Here is a 16,947-nt window from a genome sequence, read left to right as displayed (position 1 = left end):
ATAATTTCAAGCTAACCTATACGAAGTTGACTCTAGTATATTTAATCAAGCGACTCTTAAATGAGTTTTGGTTAACTAAAATATGACAACCAAACTTGACATACCAACGCTTGGTGGGTTCAACAGAGCTATGCTCTAACACCCGCTAGCAAAAACGTGGGTAGACAATACTTTTGTCAGAATTTGTGCCTAAATAATTTGTTAGACTCTGTTTACACCGAATACTTAACTGGACGTTAAGTAAAACCGTTAGTGTGGACGATACTCCCGTCAAACTCTAAACCTAATTAATAAAACCTAAACCTAAAAAGAACTAAGCCTCCGTTTCGTCTCATCTCTTCTTCCTCTTCTCTCTTCCCGTATGGTAAAATCGTCTAAACCCGATGAACACCAAAAATCTAACCGGAGAATAGGAAGGTTTAATAGCGTGAAGAAGATGATGATTTTCGAAGTGATCAAATACCACATTTCCATGTTTTGATTTTCTTAGGGCTTCTTAGAATAATAGTTTGCCTCTGTTTTTTTTTTTTTTTGCTTCTTAGATTAATTATGCTAAGTCATATGATCTCCCACGTCGCACGGTGAGTGTGAAACCCCCTTTAAATTAAATTAGATAAAAGGTTTGGGCATTAGTAATTCTGGAGAGGACACTTGGCGTGACTCTATTGGTCGGGGCATTAAAACTTGAATTACACTCTGTTTACATCCTGTATTTAACTGGCCGTTTGTAACCCCGCTAGCAAAAACGTGGGTAGACAATACTTTTGTCAGAATTTGTGCCTAAATAATTTGTTATACCCTGTTTACACCGAATACTTAAACTGGACGTTAAGTAAAACCGTTAGTGTGGACGATACTCCCGTCAAACTCTAAACCTAAAAAGAACTAAGCCTCCGTTTCGTCTCATCTCTTCTTCCTCTTCTCTCTTCCCGTATGGTAAAATCGTCTAAATCCGATGAAAACCAAAAATCTAACCGGAGAATAAAAAGGTTTAATAGCGCGAAAAAGATGATGATTTTCGAAGTGATCAAATACCACATTTCCATGTTTTGATTTTATTAGGGCTTCTTAGAATAATAGTTTGCGTCTGTTTTTTTTTATTTTTTTTTATTTTGCTTCTTAGATTAATTATCACAACGATATATCTTTTACTAATTTGTTAATTTCAATTCCAATTTCAAAGCATATCTTAATTTCGAAGCATATAAAACCTAATTTGTTTTTGCTTCTGTTTTTTGTTTCTTTTTATTGATTGTCTTTGCTTCTGTGTTCTCTAGGTTATAGCTGCAACTTCATTTTATGATTTATGGGGCAAAGTCAAATCAGAAAGACATGAAGAGGGATAACAGAAAAAATATAAACATATAGAACCTTATAATTTTATCCTTAGAGTTTTCTTTGTTTTTTTTTTGTTATTTTTGATTCAATTCATAACCCTGCTCTAATCTCATAATCCTGTTTGTTTCTATTTCGCAGTCATCAACCCTTTAATCCAAGAGTATTTTTAATGTTAAAAATTCACATCTTCTTACAACAGTGCTCGTACTTTATTTAGGTTTTCTCGACTCCCAACAGTGGCAAAGAAAGACCGACAACTAGGTGTTAATTGTACCGTAGAATAGTTAATAACGAGTGACAGTAAAGGTAGTTTCCCCACTTCATGAAGATTTTATTTTCATAGTTGTTGGGTTTTCAATGGTGAATTTGATGAGAAAACATTTGGTAAATCGACCGATATAATTTCTGAATGGCTAAATTGCTAGAATGATATCTTTTCTTTTATAGAGTAACGTTATCATTCTATGCAGCTAGGGATTATGTAATTTTTGGTGTGTCTTTCATCCAAGCCTCTAATGACTACTCTTACTTGCAGGAGCTAATTTTACACATTAATGCAATGAAACACACAAGTTTATAACCATAATCCTCACCTTTATCAGTTCATTCTTTCAAAGCAAAAATCTTGATGGTTTTGCTTTTTGGTTAACAATATCCTATGTACAAAACTAATCATCAGTTTCATTTATTTTTTCCAGGTTGTAGGAGAATTAAGGATTTGGGGCATTCATGGTGAGAGTGAGGTGCTTTGTTAAATGCCATGTCTCTTCCAAGTGCACGCTAAAACATTCAATCTGCTAATGCGTTTAAACCGTACTTCATGTAGTAATTGAGAACTGAGATTGAGGTTCCGGGCTCTTAAGTGATTTGGTATGATGGAGATGGAAGTACGGGCATTTAAAAAATCAAGGTAAGTGGCGTATACTTGGTACATCACCTATATCTCTTCGAACTGCACTTCAGATTTTATCTCAACCAATCACTTCTTATTGGATTTTAAATTTACACATCAATGTTATTGTTTTTATGGTGAAATGCATAGGACATAATTCAAGATCAAAATTATATAACTACACAACTTGGTAATCTCTAATGATAAATTTATTTTCTTTTATCATGTTAGTGTAGAGTTGGTCTCGGTCTGTCATAAGCAATGTCGAGAAAGGTAACTAGGTCTGTGATGAGTTGTTAATGTGTTGCCACTAGGTTGTATTCAAGGAAGTGGACATTCATCGCCTACTGCCAGATAAATGCTTGGACTGTGGTGGAAGAAGATCTTGCACTCATGAATGCCCACCGTATATATTGGAATAAATGGGCAGAAATAGAAAGGGTATACTTGGCAGATGCTACTTCAGATCCGTCTGCACAAAATTTACTTACCATCATGGCAATATTCTGAAAAAGTGGGGGTACAAAAACCACACCCAATATTTCGCTTAGCAATCTGTAAACTCCAATATACTTTCTAGAGAATCAACTAGACAGTCAGACTCAATCTAGATAAAAAAGTATATCAAAGAGTTTATATCTCAATCTCTCGATTTGATATATACTCAAATAAATAGAAATCTGCGAGTATTTATCAAATACTAGAGAGATAAGTTGGATGGTACCAAAGATCAATATCCAAGTGTCAATCAATTTAAATCAACAACCAAAAGGTCGGATATTCTTATCGATTGAACAACACACAACCTGTGATATTTCAATTATATAACAAAATATAATGCGGAAAAGAAATAACACAGACACCAGAATTTTGTTAACGAGGAAACCGCAAATGCAGAAAAACCCCGGGACCTAGTCCAGATTGAACACACACTGTATTAAGCCGCTACAGACACTAGCCTACTCCAAATTAACTTCGGTCTGGACTGTAGTTGAACCCTAATCAATCTCACACTGATCCAAGTTACAATTATGCTCCTACGTCTCTGATCCCAGCAAGATGCTACGTACTTGATTCCCTTAGCCGATCTCACCCACAACTAAAAGTTGCTACGACCCAAAGTCGAAGACTTTAATAAACAAATCTGTATCACACAGAAAAGTCTACGGTCATAGATAAATCCGTATCCCACGAATATACCTACGAGTTTTGTTCTTTCTTTTGATAAATCAAGGTGAACAAGAACCAATTGATAAACCAGACTTATATTCCTGAAGAACAGCCTAGTATTATCAATCACCTCACAATAATCTTAATCGACGCAGCGAAAAAAGATATTGCGGAATCACAAACGATGAGACGAAGTATTTGTGATTACTTTTATATCTTGCCTATCGGAGATACCAATCTTAATCCAATTATTACAATTGTACTCGTACGATAAAAACAACAAGATCAGGTCACACACCTACAAAAATGTAGTATCGGTCTGGCTTCACAATCCCAATGAAGTCTTTAAGTCGTTAACCTGGTTTAGAAGAAGAAACCAAAGGTTAAAGGAGAATCGACTCTAGATTAGCACAACTAGTATCACACAGAAGGTGTGGGGATTAGGTTTCTGTTAGAGCATAGCTCGGTCAACCTCGCATGCGTTGCTATCTCAAGCATGTTTGTCAATGTTAGTGATCAAAACTATAAGTCTTGATTTCTAGCCTACATAGCTAAGTCTCGGACTAGGATAGAAAAGTGTAGTTGAGCTCAAGGACTTCATGGAGATTCATCATACAACGACGAAGATCTATACAAGGAACCTTGGAACTTCATCAACAAAAAGGTATGTGGAGACTTGAACTTATCTATCACTCAAAAGTCTATCTCTTCTATCTCCTACTTCTTATGAGACAAAAGTCGTATGTTATATAGACTAGATCATACACATTTGACATTTCGAGCTGAGCATTCATTGCTTATCTTTTATCTCAAAATCGTGTGTTGGTAAAGCGTTTCACTTTGATCAAGTTTATCTTCACCTAGTGACGAAAGTCATGAAAAGTTTCAATCACATTGAGAATTGCTCTGACGTGAATCGGTCTGTGAATAACGGCTACATAGTGTCCTCTGAGAATGTATCAATGATTGAAATGAGAGTTTAGATTACATAACCATGTATTCCTTGAACCGAAGTTTTCGAACTTTGTTGATCAAGAGAAATCGGGAGGATTGTGGAATTGGCTTGCCAAGTCCGCGAACTGGCGGAAGTTCTCGACTGAGAATTTCTGCTGGGATTTTCCAAAACTCGATTGTGTGCTAATTCCGCGAACTCAGTACGCGAACTGGCGGAAGTTCTCTTTCCGAGAATTTCTGCTGAGTTTGGAAAACTCAACCGATTAACTTAAGTCCGCGAACTTGTTTGTGAACTTAAGAGGTTATGATTTAAAGATGTGCTCTGAACATGAAACATTAAATTACTAAGGAATGCTTTATGCAAACCGTGGCTATAATGTTCATGAGCCGATTCAATCGAATCGAATCATCTTTGTTTCAATTGTGTCTTGTGTAGTTACATAAGATCTCATAGCAATTGAACAACTCTTTAACTAGTTCATTTGAGTCAATTGAACTTGTTATGGTGAAGAAGAACAAGGTTAATATGAAATACTCATATGGTTAACCTTTTGGGTTACTATGTTGAACCAACATACACGTACACGTTTGGGCATGGTTTTCACGACCCCAGTAAACGTCTACCCAAGTTATGTGACAAGCTAGGTTTTCGATCTAACGGTTGAGAAATATTATCTTGAATCTAAATCAGGTTTTCATCTAACGGTGAATAAGGATTGCTTTGTAACTAAGGCAAAACCCTGATTTGAAGGCTATATAAAGGAGACATCTAGCATTGTGCAAAACTAATCCCCACACGTTTGTGTGCTACTAGTGCGCCCGCTAGAGTCGATCTCCATTAACCTTTGATTTTCTTCTCTAAAATTAGGTTAACGACTTAAAGACTTCATTGGGATTGTGAAGCCAGACCGATACTACTTTATCGTAGTTGTGTGATCTGATCTTGCATCTTCTATCGTACGAGTACAATCGATTGATTGACTTGAGATCGTGAGAGTTCTCCGATAGGCAAGATAAAGAAGTCACAAACATCTTCGTCTCACTGTTTGTGATTCCTCGACAATCCGCTTGTGTAGTCAGGAAGGATTGTAGAGAGGTGATTGATTAATCTAGGCTGTTCTTCGGGAATATAAGACCGGATTATCAATTGGTTCCTGTTACCTTGATTTTATATCTAAAGACGGAACAAAACCTAGGGTTTATCTGTGGGAGACAGATTTATCCTCTTATAGACTTTTCTGTGTGAGACATATCTGTTTATTATCAAGTCTGTGGTTTTGGGTTACATCAACTCTTGTTGTGGGTGAGATCAGCTAAGGGAATCAAGTGCGCAGTATCCTGCTGGGATCAGAGGCGTAGGAGTACAACTATACCTTGGATCGGTGAGAGACTGATTGAGGTTCAACTATAGTCCAGTCTGAAGTTAGTTTGCAGTAGGCTAGTGTCTGTAGCGGCTTAATACAGTGTGTATTCAATCTGGACTAGGTCCCGGGGTTTTTCTGCATTTGCGTTTTCCTCGTTAACAAAATTTCTGGTGTCTGTGTTATTTCTTTTCCGCATTATATTTTATATAATTGAAATAATACAGGTTGTGCGTTCGTTATCATCAATTGGAAATCCAACCTTTGGTTGTTGATTGATATTGATTGATCCTTGGACATTGGTCTTTGGTACTGTCCAAGTATTCCTTGTATTTGATAAAGACTCGTTATTGTTTTTAGCTTGAGTAAAAATCAAATCAAGAGAGAGATATTAACTCCTTGAGATACTTTTATCTAGATTGAGTCTGATTGTTTAGTTGATTCTCTAGCAAAGTATTTTGGAGTTAGTCCATACAGATTGCTAAGCGAAATATTGGGTGGTGTTGTTAGACCCCCGCTTTTTCAGTTTCCCAGTTTCTAGAGCTCTCCCTTATATAGTCTTTCAAATCAGGGTTTGCAATCAATGTTAGCTTGGTAACAAAGCATTCAATATTCACCGTTAGATGAAAACCTGATTAGATTCAAGCTAATATCTTTCAACCGTTAGATCAAAAACTAGCTTGTTACACACAAATGAAATGCACGTTTCTAGGCTTGTGTAACCGTATCCAAACTTGTACATTTGTTGGTTCAACGATAGTCAACCAAATGGTTAGTCATATGATCACTTTCATATCAACCATATTCTTCTTCACCATAACTAGCTCAAGTGACTCAAAATGAACTAGTTAGAGAGTTGTTCAATTGCAAGGAAATCTTATGTAACTACACAGGACACAATTGAAGCAAAAACAATTTGATTCACTCGAATCGGTTCATGAACTATATAGCCACGGTTTGCAATTTGTATTCCTCAGTTTATATAAGAATAAGTTCACAAACATCGTTTTTAGATATAACCTACTCAAGTTCGCGTATTGGGTTAGCAGACTTAAGTTCCCAGACGGAGTTTACAAACTCCAGCAGAATTTCTCGGGACGAGAACTTCCGCCAGTTCGCGGACTTGGCTCACGCCACCATTCCGGTTCTATTGATCAACAAAGTTCGCAAACTTCAGTTCAAGGAATAAGGACTTATACATATATGTGTTTCCACAACAATGCTTATATCCTCCAATGGTTATATAATCTAAACTCTCATTTCAATCATTGAAACATTCTTAGAGGACGTTGATATTCTATAGTTGTTATTCACAAATTATTTTTCGTCAAAGTAAGCAATTTTCAAAGTGATTGAAACTTGTCATGACTTTCGTCACTAGGTAAAGATGAACTTGGTTAAAGCGAAAGCTTACCAACACATATTTCGAGAAATAGATAGACGACATAAACTCGACTCGAAATAGAAAATGTGTATAATCTAAGTCTATATAGCAAAACGACTTTTGTCTCAAGATAGGAGATAAATAGACTTTTGAGTGATAGATAAGTTCAAGTCTCCACATACCTTTTAGTCGATGAAGATCCATCGGTTCCTTGAGTAGTCCTTCGTCTTGTATGATGATTGTCATGGAGTTCTTGAGCTCAACTACACTGTCTATCCTAGTCCGAGACCTTAGCTATAGTAGACTATAAATCAAGACTTATAGTTTTGATCACTAACATTGACAAACATGCTTGAGATAGCAACGCATGCGAGTTCGAACGAGCAATGCTCTAACATATCAACTATCTCTCCCCTCCCTCTCTCTAAAATGAACTACAATCATCAATAAGTTGGCATGTTGAGTTATTGACATTGCCTGTTGAGTTATTGACATTAAAACACCAATGTTTTGATCTTCTTGCATTTATGTTTCGTTAAACATATGGTATTTGGAGCTAGATTTTCATTGCTCATGTTACTAGCTCTATTTAGAATCTCTAGAATCTCTCGAGGAAAAAGTTAGATTTTCATTGTTGTATTGTATGTTTTTGAATCTTTCATGGTCGTGCCACTTTGACTCAGCATTTCCCAACCTAAATTAGACTGTATGCCCGATGATAAGTATGGGTATTGTCTATTAGGACTTAAAATTAATCTTTAGATAGAAGTCACGATGAAAAGTTACCCACACATGTAGGTGTTGCTATTCCACAACTGTCTTAGTACGACTTCATGAAGCAGATATTTGACTTGCAATGGGTATTGCTTTGATTGTAAGGGATGCCGAAATATAGTTAGAAGATTATGAGTGCCACACTAAATCAAAAATGCACCGGGACGGGGCGAGGCGAAGCCGAACCACATCAAATAAAAATGCATCAGGATGGAGACGAGGTGAAGCCGAGCCACACCAAATCAAAAATCTTAAGTGATGGGCAAATCCCGCAACACCAAATCAAAAATGCATGATGGGACGAGGCGAAGCCGAGCCACACAAAATTTAAAATGTATGACGGGATGAAGCCCCACGAACCAAATAAAAAAATGCACGACGAAGCGAGGCAAAACCACATCATTCCAAACCAAAATATATGGTTAAAAGAAAAAATGATGGTGGATGATTTTCGTGTCTGCCCGGTGCGTAGCACGAATACAAAATCTAGTTGCCCTTATTTAGCGATGTTTAGATTTCGCACGAAAGAAACGCGAGTTCATAATAGTCGTCTTTCGCGTGACTGCACGGCTCAAAAGAAGTAAAATACCATCAAAATATGGAACATCTCCCCTTTCAAGCAAGCAAAATACCATCACGTCTAGTCGTCAACTAAAGAAGCAAGAAGTAATTAGTAGTAGAAATTAAAATTACTACTACTTAAAGTTCTCGCATCCCGCTAAAAAATTCTATTAGATCCTCAATCAATTAAAGAGGAACTAATCTCTCTATTAGTGGTACTTACTGACGCTTATATTTTCAGACAGCGAACGTTGTGGTTCACATCATACCGTTTTTTTTTCTCCTCTTATTAGTAAAATTTGTTTTCATTCTCTTCTACTTGCTACTTCTTCTTCTGCTTCTTCTTTCTTCTTCTTCTTCACATCATTTTGTGTAAAGATTTAATGGCGTCCAAATTAAGTACATTTATAGTTGGACATGGATGGAGGGGTTTAAGTTGTAATAATCCAAATGAACGTCCACCTTCTCTTCGTTTGATTCGTACTTCTTGTAAGATGCAAAAGAAGAACATCAGGTTCTTTTCTATCTCTCTCCATCTTATTTTGATTGTACTTCTTGAAATTGATTGAAATCAGAATTTGATTGAGTTCTAGGTTCAAGATTATGTAATTTGATTGAGTTTTTTTTGTGAGATTGTTTACAGAAAGGTTTAGCTGAGAGAGTTTTAGCTCAAGTTTATCATTAATTGGGTAAATTGGGTTTTGAGTTGGTTAAATTGAGAGATAACTCTAGGGACTGTTAATATTAGGTTCACTAAAGGATTGGGTTAAGCTACAATTTGCATTGCTAGGGTATAACTATTATGATTAGGAGAAACATCGGAAGGCTAAAATCATAATGGGGTTATCCGCACAGAACACCGGCATACGGTTTTAGCATATTAGGGTTAGAACTCTAAGACTAGAGACTAGAAAACTGGTGAAACTGGATATGCTAACAAGTAGTTTGGGGCATCTCACAGTATTGACTTGTGTAGCTATATCTTCCTTGCACCTTTCAGTATTTACTTAACCTTAGTACTGAATCCTTGCAGTTCACCAAATAAGAGACAGCCTATCAGAAAAGTCCCTCCTGAACGCTTATTAATAAGTAACAATTTCGAGCCAAATGACGATCAAACTGCTAAAAATGAAACTGCTCCTACAGATGTTACCACAAGTTCGCCTGAGATATTGATACCAATGAACGAGAACTATGATGAAACTGCTGCAGTTCAGAGTGCTGTTGAAGATAGTGTCTCAAGATTCAATAAGGGAAGCATGTTGGACAATGAAGTAGAGGTTACATTTGTTGATAAAGTAAATAACCTCGCACGGTCTGATGATTCGTCACATTTAGCATGGGCACAACTTTCGGTATTCTTTTTCAACTTTAGATAAACAAGTTCTAATATACGGATATCATCATCTGAAATTCTTTGTCTGGAGGTGGTTAAGCAATTGTATGAAGTTTATTATGATTCCTTTGAACATTAAATGGTTGTGGTCACTTCTTTTGAATCTGTACTTCGGAGAAATTTGACGTGAGTTTCTTAAAAAATTTCAGCTGTATATTTGCCGGTAACTGATAACTAGGCAGGTGATAATATTAAGTTTGTGTGTAATTTGACGCTAATTAGTAATTGCTGGAAATGGTGCGTTTTCTGTTGTTTCGACTACGAATAATATTCTCTCTGGCCTTTAGAACGCTCATCTATCATGGTTCATGTAGGGTACCCTTGGGTTTATGTATGATCATGTTACATTAACCTAACAGACTGGGAATGTCTTTCTTTTTTTTTTTAATTGATGACAGACTGAGAATTAGTTTTTTTAATCAATAACAGACTGAGAATGTTGATGGTGGGGAAAAGCTTTCAACTGTCCGACTTGACGATTTGGTTGGCATGATAAGAAATTCTGAAAAAAGTGAGCTTCAGCATGCTTTTTAGCTGGTCTTTTTGATTTTCTTCTCCTTGATATTATCTGTAGGAATCTCTCTCTCTTTCTTATGTACTTTTTCAGCTTTTGCAGATATTATGCTTCTCAATCAAGCACGTATTCGTGCACTTGAAGAACTTGATAAGACTGTCACCGAGAAGGAATCTTTGCAAGGAGAAATGAACGTCTTGGAGATGAAGTTGGCAGAAACTGATGCACGAATGAAAGTTGCAGCACAAGCAAAAATACATGCAGAACACCTAGAACATCAGTTGGAAAGGCTCAAGGATGAACTATCTGATAGGGGTGTTTCCGAGGAGAACTATATTGACGTCACAGAGGACAATAATGAACTTTTGACCAAGGAAGCTCTTATGTTGCAAAATAGAAGGTTTACCTCTCTGAGTGAAGAGCTTAGATCATTAAGAAAGGAGAACATATTCCTGAAGGATGACATACAAAAGCTGAAGGAAGAGTTGACTAATGTAAAGGAAACAGATTACCGTGTATTAGCCTTAGAGAATGAACGGTCATCTTTGGATGCTGCCTTGAAGGACCTTGAATCTAAGCTTGTGGTTGCTCAGGAAGATGTTGCGAAGCTATCTATTTTGAAATTTGAATGCAAGGACCTATGGGATAAGGTAGGAAGTTTGCAAAAATTGCTTGATAAAACAACTAAACAAGCAAATCAAGCAATTTCGTTACTGCAGCAGAACAGCGAGCTCCGGAAGAAGGTTGATAGGTTGGAAGAATCTCTAGAGGAAGCAAGTGTTTACAAGTTATCATCCGAAAAATTGAATAAATATAATGAGCTAATGCAACAAAAGATACAAATTATGGAAGAGCGGCTTCAAAAGTCTGATCGAGAAATACATTCTCATGTACAATTATATCAGGAGTCTGTCATGGAATTTCAAGATATACTTAATAGTCTGAAAGAAGAAAGCAAGAAAAGGGCAGTAGATGAACCCATGGATGATTTGCCATGGATATTCTGGAGTTGTTTATTGCTGAAAATCGATGGATGGTTTCTAGAAAAGAAAATATCTTTCAAAGATGCAAAGCTTTTGAGAGAAATGGCGTGGAAGAGAGATAGAAGGATCCACAACGCATACATGGATTGCAACGACAAAATTGAGTCTGAAGTGCTGTCAACATTTCTCAAGCTGATATCATCTGAATCACGGTATTGCCATAAGAGCACTTAATTTTTATTTTTATTTTTGACAGGTACACTTAATTTTAGATTTTGTAAGTTTGTAATCTATATTTGTTAGTATATGAATATGGCTTGACTTGCGCCTCTTGTTCACAATTGCAGAAGCACAGGATTGCATATCATTCATATTGCAGCGGAGATGGCACCAGTTGCAAAGGTAAGCTGAACATCAAGGTAGCATAGCTATTGATGTTGCCATGACCTAAATTCGCATGCGTTTACCCTAGACGTTGTAATATCCTTGAATCATCCTTGGCTATTTCTCCGATGTGACATTATATACTGCATAGAACCCATAAATGTTAGCTCTTGGCTTGTCCCTATAAAGTAAACCACCAAAGAAACAAGATAATCCTGTGATGTTGATCTGGGTGCTTCGTGCTCTATCGATAATTTGTTGTTAACTCGTTCACAGGAAAGTGAAAACCTGGATTGCCTTTTGCATGAACAGTATGCAGCACCATGTGTCTGGCTTTTCCTGTTGTGACCTAAGCAACACTTTTAGATTTGTGATGCTTGTGAACTAATATGCTTGGTTTGTCTTTTAGATGAGCAATCTACTTCTTGTCTATCCGATTTTGTTTTATCTTTTCTTCTTATGTCTGGCATACTGTCACTTCCATGCTCATCGTATTCTTCTGCAACTAATTTTTCAATGATGCTTGATGCTTCACTACTGTCCTTTCCGATAAGGTGATATTACTTAGATGTGTTGCATTCGATCTCTGTTCTTTCGAAGGTTGGCGGCCTGGGAGATGTTGTATCTGGCCTCAGTAAAGCGCTGCAGAAGAAAGGACACCTTGTAGAAGTTATACTTCCCAAATACGATTGCATGCAAAACGACCGGATTGGTGATATGAGGGTGAGTCTGAGAAGATCTTGGCCTGGGAACTCAAACACCCCTATTTTTTTCGTGAAGGACTAACTTATAAATGTGTTCAGGCCCTAGATATGGTGCTAGAGTCTTACTTTGAGGGTCGATTATTCAAAAACAAAGTCTGGGTTGGGACAGTTGAAGGTTAAAAATCTGTGAAATTTCTAGATAATTTCTAATAGCATGTTGAGTTGTACCATGTTAGCTGAATGGTTAGTATTATGCAGGATTGCCCGTGTATTTCATTGAGCCCCTTCATCCAGCGAAGTTCTTTTGGAGAGGGCAGTTTTATGGGGAACATGACGACTTCAAACGTTTCTCATATTTCAGTCGAGCAGCACTTGAATTAATTCTCCAAGCTGGCAAGAAACCGGATATAATCCACTGCCATGATTGGCAGACGGCTTTCGTGGTAAGGACTAATAGCTTTCAGAATCATAAACAAAACTGTAGGCTTTTATTTCATAAACCCTTTTCTCGTAATGCCCCTTGACGTTTGACTTGCTGTTTATTCTATAAATCCAGGCACCACTTTACTGGGATCTGTATGCGCCCAAAGGTCTCAATTCAGCAAGAATTTGTTTTACATGTCACAACTTTGAATATCAGGGTACATCAAATGCTTCAGAGTTGGGATCCTGCGGGCTTGATGTCCACCAACTAAATAGACCAGATAGGATGCAGGATCATTCAGCTCATGACAGGGTCAATCCTGTTAAGGTAGATGCTCTTTTGGGGTAGTATTTATTGAAACACTTTAAAACAAGTGGCCTTTTTTTCCAAAGTGTATCTGTATTTCAGGGTGCAGTTGTGTTCTCTAATATCGTAACAACAGTGTCTCCAACATATGCTCAAGAGGTCCGGAGTGTTGAGGTTGGCCTTCCGTCCCTTAAAATTTATTGTTGTCTCGTTCTGTTGTTTCTTAAGTATTTTTTTTTTTGCATCTTATTATTATTACTTAATGTTATGTTATTACTACAGAAAAACTAGACATATACTGACATAAGTACGCCAATGCCTTCTTCTTTTAAAGCAAGAAAAAGAGGCAAGAAAAGTATTTAAAAACTCTAAGAAATACCAGTAACAAAAGAAAAAAACTCTCGTTTGCTTTATTTCTTCTTCCTCTTACTCTCTTTTTTTTTTTTTCTCATTTTTTCTACATCTTATTTTATTATCCATCCAAGTTTGAAAAAAAGGTGAAAATATTTGCATTCTGAAGGTTTTGGGCTTTAACGCTGCCTGGGGCGCCCAGCCGATTAGTGATAAATTGCCCCATTTCGGGTGCCCATTTCATTAGGCAGAAAACGCCAAACTATGTCGGTCCGGGCATAGTCCTGCCTAGTGGAAAATTGCCCATTTTTGTTACACTGAGGCAGCATAATTCATGCTTCCATGTCTCCTTATATCATTTTCCCTTTTGTGTCAAGGGAGGACGAGGACTTCATTCAACAATAAATTCTCATTCCAAAAAATTCGTTGGAATTCTGAATGGAATCGATACAGATGCATGGGATCCTTCCTCTGATACGTTTCTCAAAGTTCAGTATAATGCTGACGATCTTCAGGGGAAAGTAGAAAATAAGAAGGCTCTAAGAGAAGAACTGAAACTCTCATCTGCTGATTCCAGGCAGCCACTGGTAAAAAATATTCCTGAATAGTTGCTATTCTGCTCACTCTATGGCCTATAACTTTAAACGTTTATGAAAGCTAACAAAAATACTATAAGAAAGAACTTAAGAATGACGACTATTGAAATGTCACCTTATGATTGAATTCGCTAATGTAGTATGGTAGCCTCTTTTATACTATAATTATTACATATGCCATTGAATCTTGTTAATATTCTGATATGAGTTCGTACATATAATGCTTTCTTGAGTTTCTACTCACACTCTTTATATTGACTTCTTACATTTAATCAAACTAGGTTGGTTGCATTACAAGATTGGTTCCGCAGAAGGGAGTTCATCTGATTAGGCATGCTATATATCGGACATTGGAATTAGGAGGGCAGTTTGTACTTCTTGGTTCAAGCCCGGTAGATCATATTCAAGTAACATTTTCTATACCCCAATCAATTTGAATGCTTACAACCTCTAGTCCCTCTAGTCTGATTCATTTATCTACTTTTTACTTGTTTCCTGCTGGAATTTGATATGGTTTGGCTCATCAAAATTTCTTGATATGATTTTTCTTCTGTCAAGTACCTTCTAAACTTTAGAAAATGTTTATCCATCAATGATGAAACTGCATTGATGAAATTGATATCAGCAGCGTCAACCAATCAATAGTTCGTTCAGTTTGTTCGATACCATTCTCTTTGATTTTATACTAGGAGAAAGAGGTAACTTTGGCGATTTCTTTGAACCTGTTACTCATTTCAATGATTCCATGTTGCATTGTAGAGGGAATTCGAGGGTATTGCAAAGCACTTCCAGAATCACCCTCATGTTCGGTTGATATTGAAGTATGACGAGGCTCTGTCGCACTCCATTTATGCTGCTTCTGATATGTTCATTATTCCTTCCATATTTGAGCCATGTGGTCTTACACAGGTAGAATCTTCACTCTGTACTCTGTAAAAGGCAATAGAACATGAAGGTCCTATCAAACGATTCAAAAGAAAAGCAATACCAATATCTATTTGGCATTAAAAGCACCTTGGATGCATTTGCTAGGCATCTATCAGGTTTCCTAGGTTGTTTTGAACTTCCTTGATAAGTCATCTACCCAACTTCCTTCCTATCCATGTATTCATGTGAAAACAAAAGTAAATCTTCGCTGTGGAATTGTTGCCGAGCTTTATATGATTTTGAATCTTGGGTTTCTCCTAATGTTTTCTAGATGATTGCAATGAGATTTGGTTCTGTACCTATTGTAAGGAAAACCGGGGGGCTTAACGACAGGCAAGTTATTCAGTTTGTTAACATTTCTTCATACTCGTTGTGATATTCTCCTTATATTCAAAGGTGTTTTTTTGCCAAGAAACTTTCTTAAGATTCTTCATTATTTATGTTCATCTACAGTGTTTTTGATGTTGACGATGATTCCATCCCAGCTCAATTACGCAACGGTTTTACATTTGTAAATCAGGATGAGAAGGTACTGAAGGTTTCTCTAACAAATAACATTTTACCACGTTTGCTATGTCATCCTTCTACTTTCTTCATTCACCATTCTGACTCTTTTTTGGTAACAACTTTCAAAAGGCACTAAGCAGTGCATTGGATCGAGCATATAACCTATACACGATGAACAATCAAAAATGGCAGCAACTTGTTCAGAGAAACATGAAAATTGATTTCAGTTGGGATTCTTCAGCTTCAGAGTACATCGAACTTTACGAGAAATCTGTTGCTAGAGCAAGGGTAGCAAATCGTGCTTTACCGCTTCCGTGATTCTTACATTCTTTTATCAATAAGAGAACCCACAAGGCACTGGAAAGCCAAACCTTGTTATCCGTTGGAGGGAAAACGGTGGTGGTTATGATTAGTCATAGTTCTAACAATTTCATTGAATGAAATCACTAAATACACAAGTTTCTTCTTCTTCCCGTGCGTTATATCAATCTGATGTAATAAATGACCCTGTCCATAAAGGCTCGGACATGATGTGAAGGTTTGGCAAGAAATAGTGCAATTTTCTTTTGTAAATTCACATATACTAACATTTTAAAATAAATAAATTGTTACTCCCTTCGTCTTCTTTTCATTTTAATTTTTTTATCTCCAAGTCCATATTTCTAGAATTACCCTTTGATTGTATTAAATTTTAGTACAAGAAAAATATGTATAATTAGACCAAAAAGTATAGGTAGTTCTTCCTTACTAAAAGAAGCGTCAAAGTTAAGTTTTGTATATTGTGCAATAGGTGGTTCCCATCTAACATTCTCAGTTATCGCAGTTGAAGGTGTTAGTGACAAAAGTGCATTTTCACAATCATAAATAAAATCCTTGACCGAGGAAATAAATGCGGCAAGATTAAGCTGTTTGTTATCGAATACAATAGCGCATCAGTGTTTCCGTATCCACCATAAAACACAACAAATGCATCTTATCTTAACCTGCACAACCCGATCAAAGAAATTGTTTGCATTAAATAAATCAGCTAGCCGATTGCAGATATTCATATTTGAATTTGTATCAACCAGAGCATGATCAAGGGCTAACCATAATTTTTGTGAGAGATGACAGTCAATAAACAAGTGTTGACCAGTCTCATCAGTTTCCTTACAAAAGGGAAATTTAGGATCAATATTGTTTACCACCTTATGAAGTTTATCCCTTGTAGATACACAATTATGCATAATTCTCCAAACAAAATGGAAGACCTTAGAAGGTAATTGCACTTTCCATCACCTTTTCCAAGGAAAATTGGTAGGGTTCAGACTTTGTCCCCCTTCAGATTCGTGCAGCAAAATGTTTTAAGTAAACCTTACACTGAAAAAACCATTCCTAGTACCCATCCATCTAACTTGACCATGACCCACCATTGGAATTCT

At 36.7% G+C, this 16,947-nt stretch overlaps 1 protein-coding gene across 3 annotated transcripts; it reads left to right on the top strand.

Annotated features, from left to right (window-relative positions):
- The first annotated feature begins 8,484 nt into the window (after positions 1 to 8,484).
- Positions 8,485 to 16,144, top strand: LOC113295692 (probable starch synthase 4, chloroplastic/amyloplastic). Of its 3 annotated transcripts, none has more exons than XM_026544026.1 (16): positions 8,485 to 8,948; positions 9,468 to 9,789; positions 10,260 to 10,341; positions 10,447 to 11,539; positions 11,675 to 11,729; positions 12,312 to 12,434; positions 12,515 to 12,590; positions 12,674 to 12,858; positions 12,972 to 13,166; positions 13,248 to 13,319; positions 13,874 to 14,083; positions 14,374 to 14,499; positions 14,852 to 15,001; positions 15,291 to 15,352; positions 15,473 to 15,548; positions 15,656 to 16,144. In XM_026544026.1, the coding sequence occupies exons 1-16, from the start codon at positions 8,818 to 8,820 to the stop codon at positions 15,842 to 15,844; spliced, it is 3,147 nt and encodes a 1,048-aa protein (XP_026399811.1). In that variant the 5' UTR covers positions 8,485 to 8,817; the 3' UTR covers positions 15,845 to 16,144. The 3 variants fall into 3 exon arrangements, with proteins under 3 accessions (XP_026399811.1, XP_026399806.1, XP_026399815.1); XM_026544021.1 differs by having other exon boundaries at positions 10,438 to 11,539; XM_026544030.1 differs by having other exon boundaries at positions 8,824 to 8,948; positions 9,581 to 9,789; positions 10,438 to 11,539.
- The last annotated feature ends 803 nt before the right edge of the window (positions 16,145 to 16,947 follow it).

This window comes from Papaver somniferum, chromosome 1, assembly GCF_003573695.1.
Source record: "Papaver somniferum cultivar HN1 chromosome 1, ASM357369v1, whole genome shotgun sequence".
NCBI lineage: Eukaryota > Viridiplantae > Streptophyta > Magnoliopsida > Ranunculales > Papaveraceae > Papaver > Papaver somniferum.
This window is presented reverse-complemented; position numbering and strand designations above follow the sequence as displayed.

Bases quoted from the DNA above. Each gene is read 5' to 3' on its own strand.
- LOC113295692 (XM_026544021.1), top strand. From the start codon at position 8,818: ATGGCGTCCAAATTAAGTACATTTATAGTTGGACATGGATGGAGGGGT. The intron at 9,790-10,259 runs GTATTCTTTTTC...AATCAATAACAG, and splicing joins TAGCATGGGCACAACTTTCG to ACTGAGAATGTTGATGGTGG. The intron at 14,500-14,851 runs GTAACATTTTCT...GTTGCATTGTAG, and splicing joins GCCCGGTAGATCATATTCAA to AGGGAATTCGAGGGTATTGC.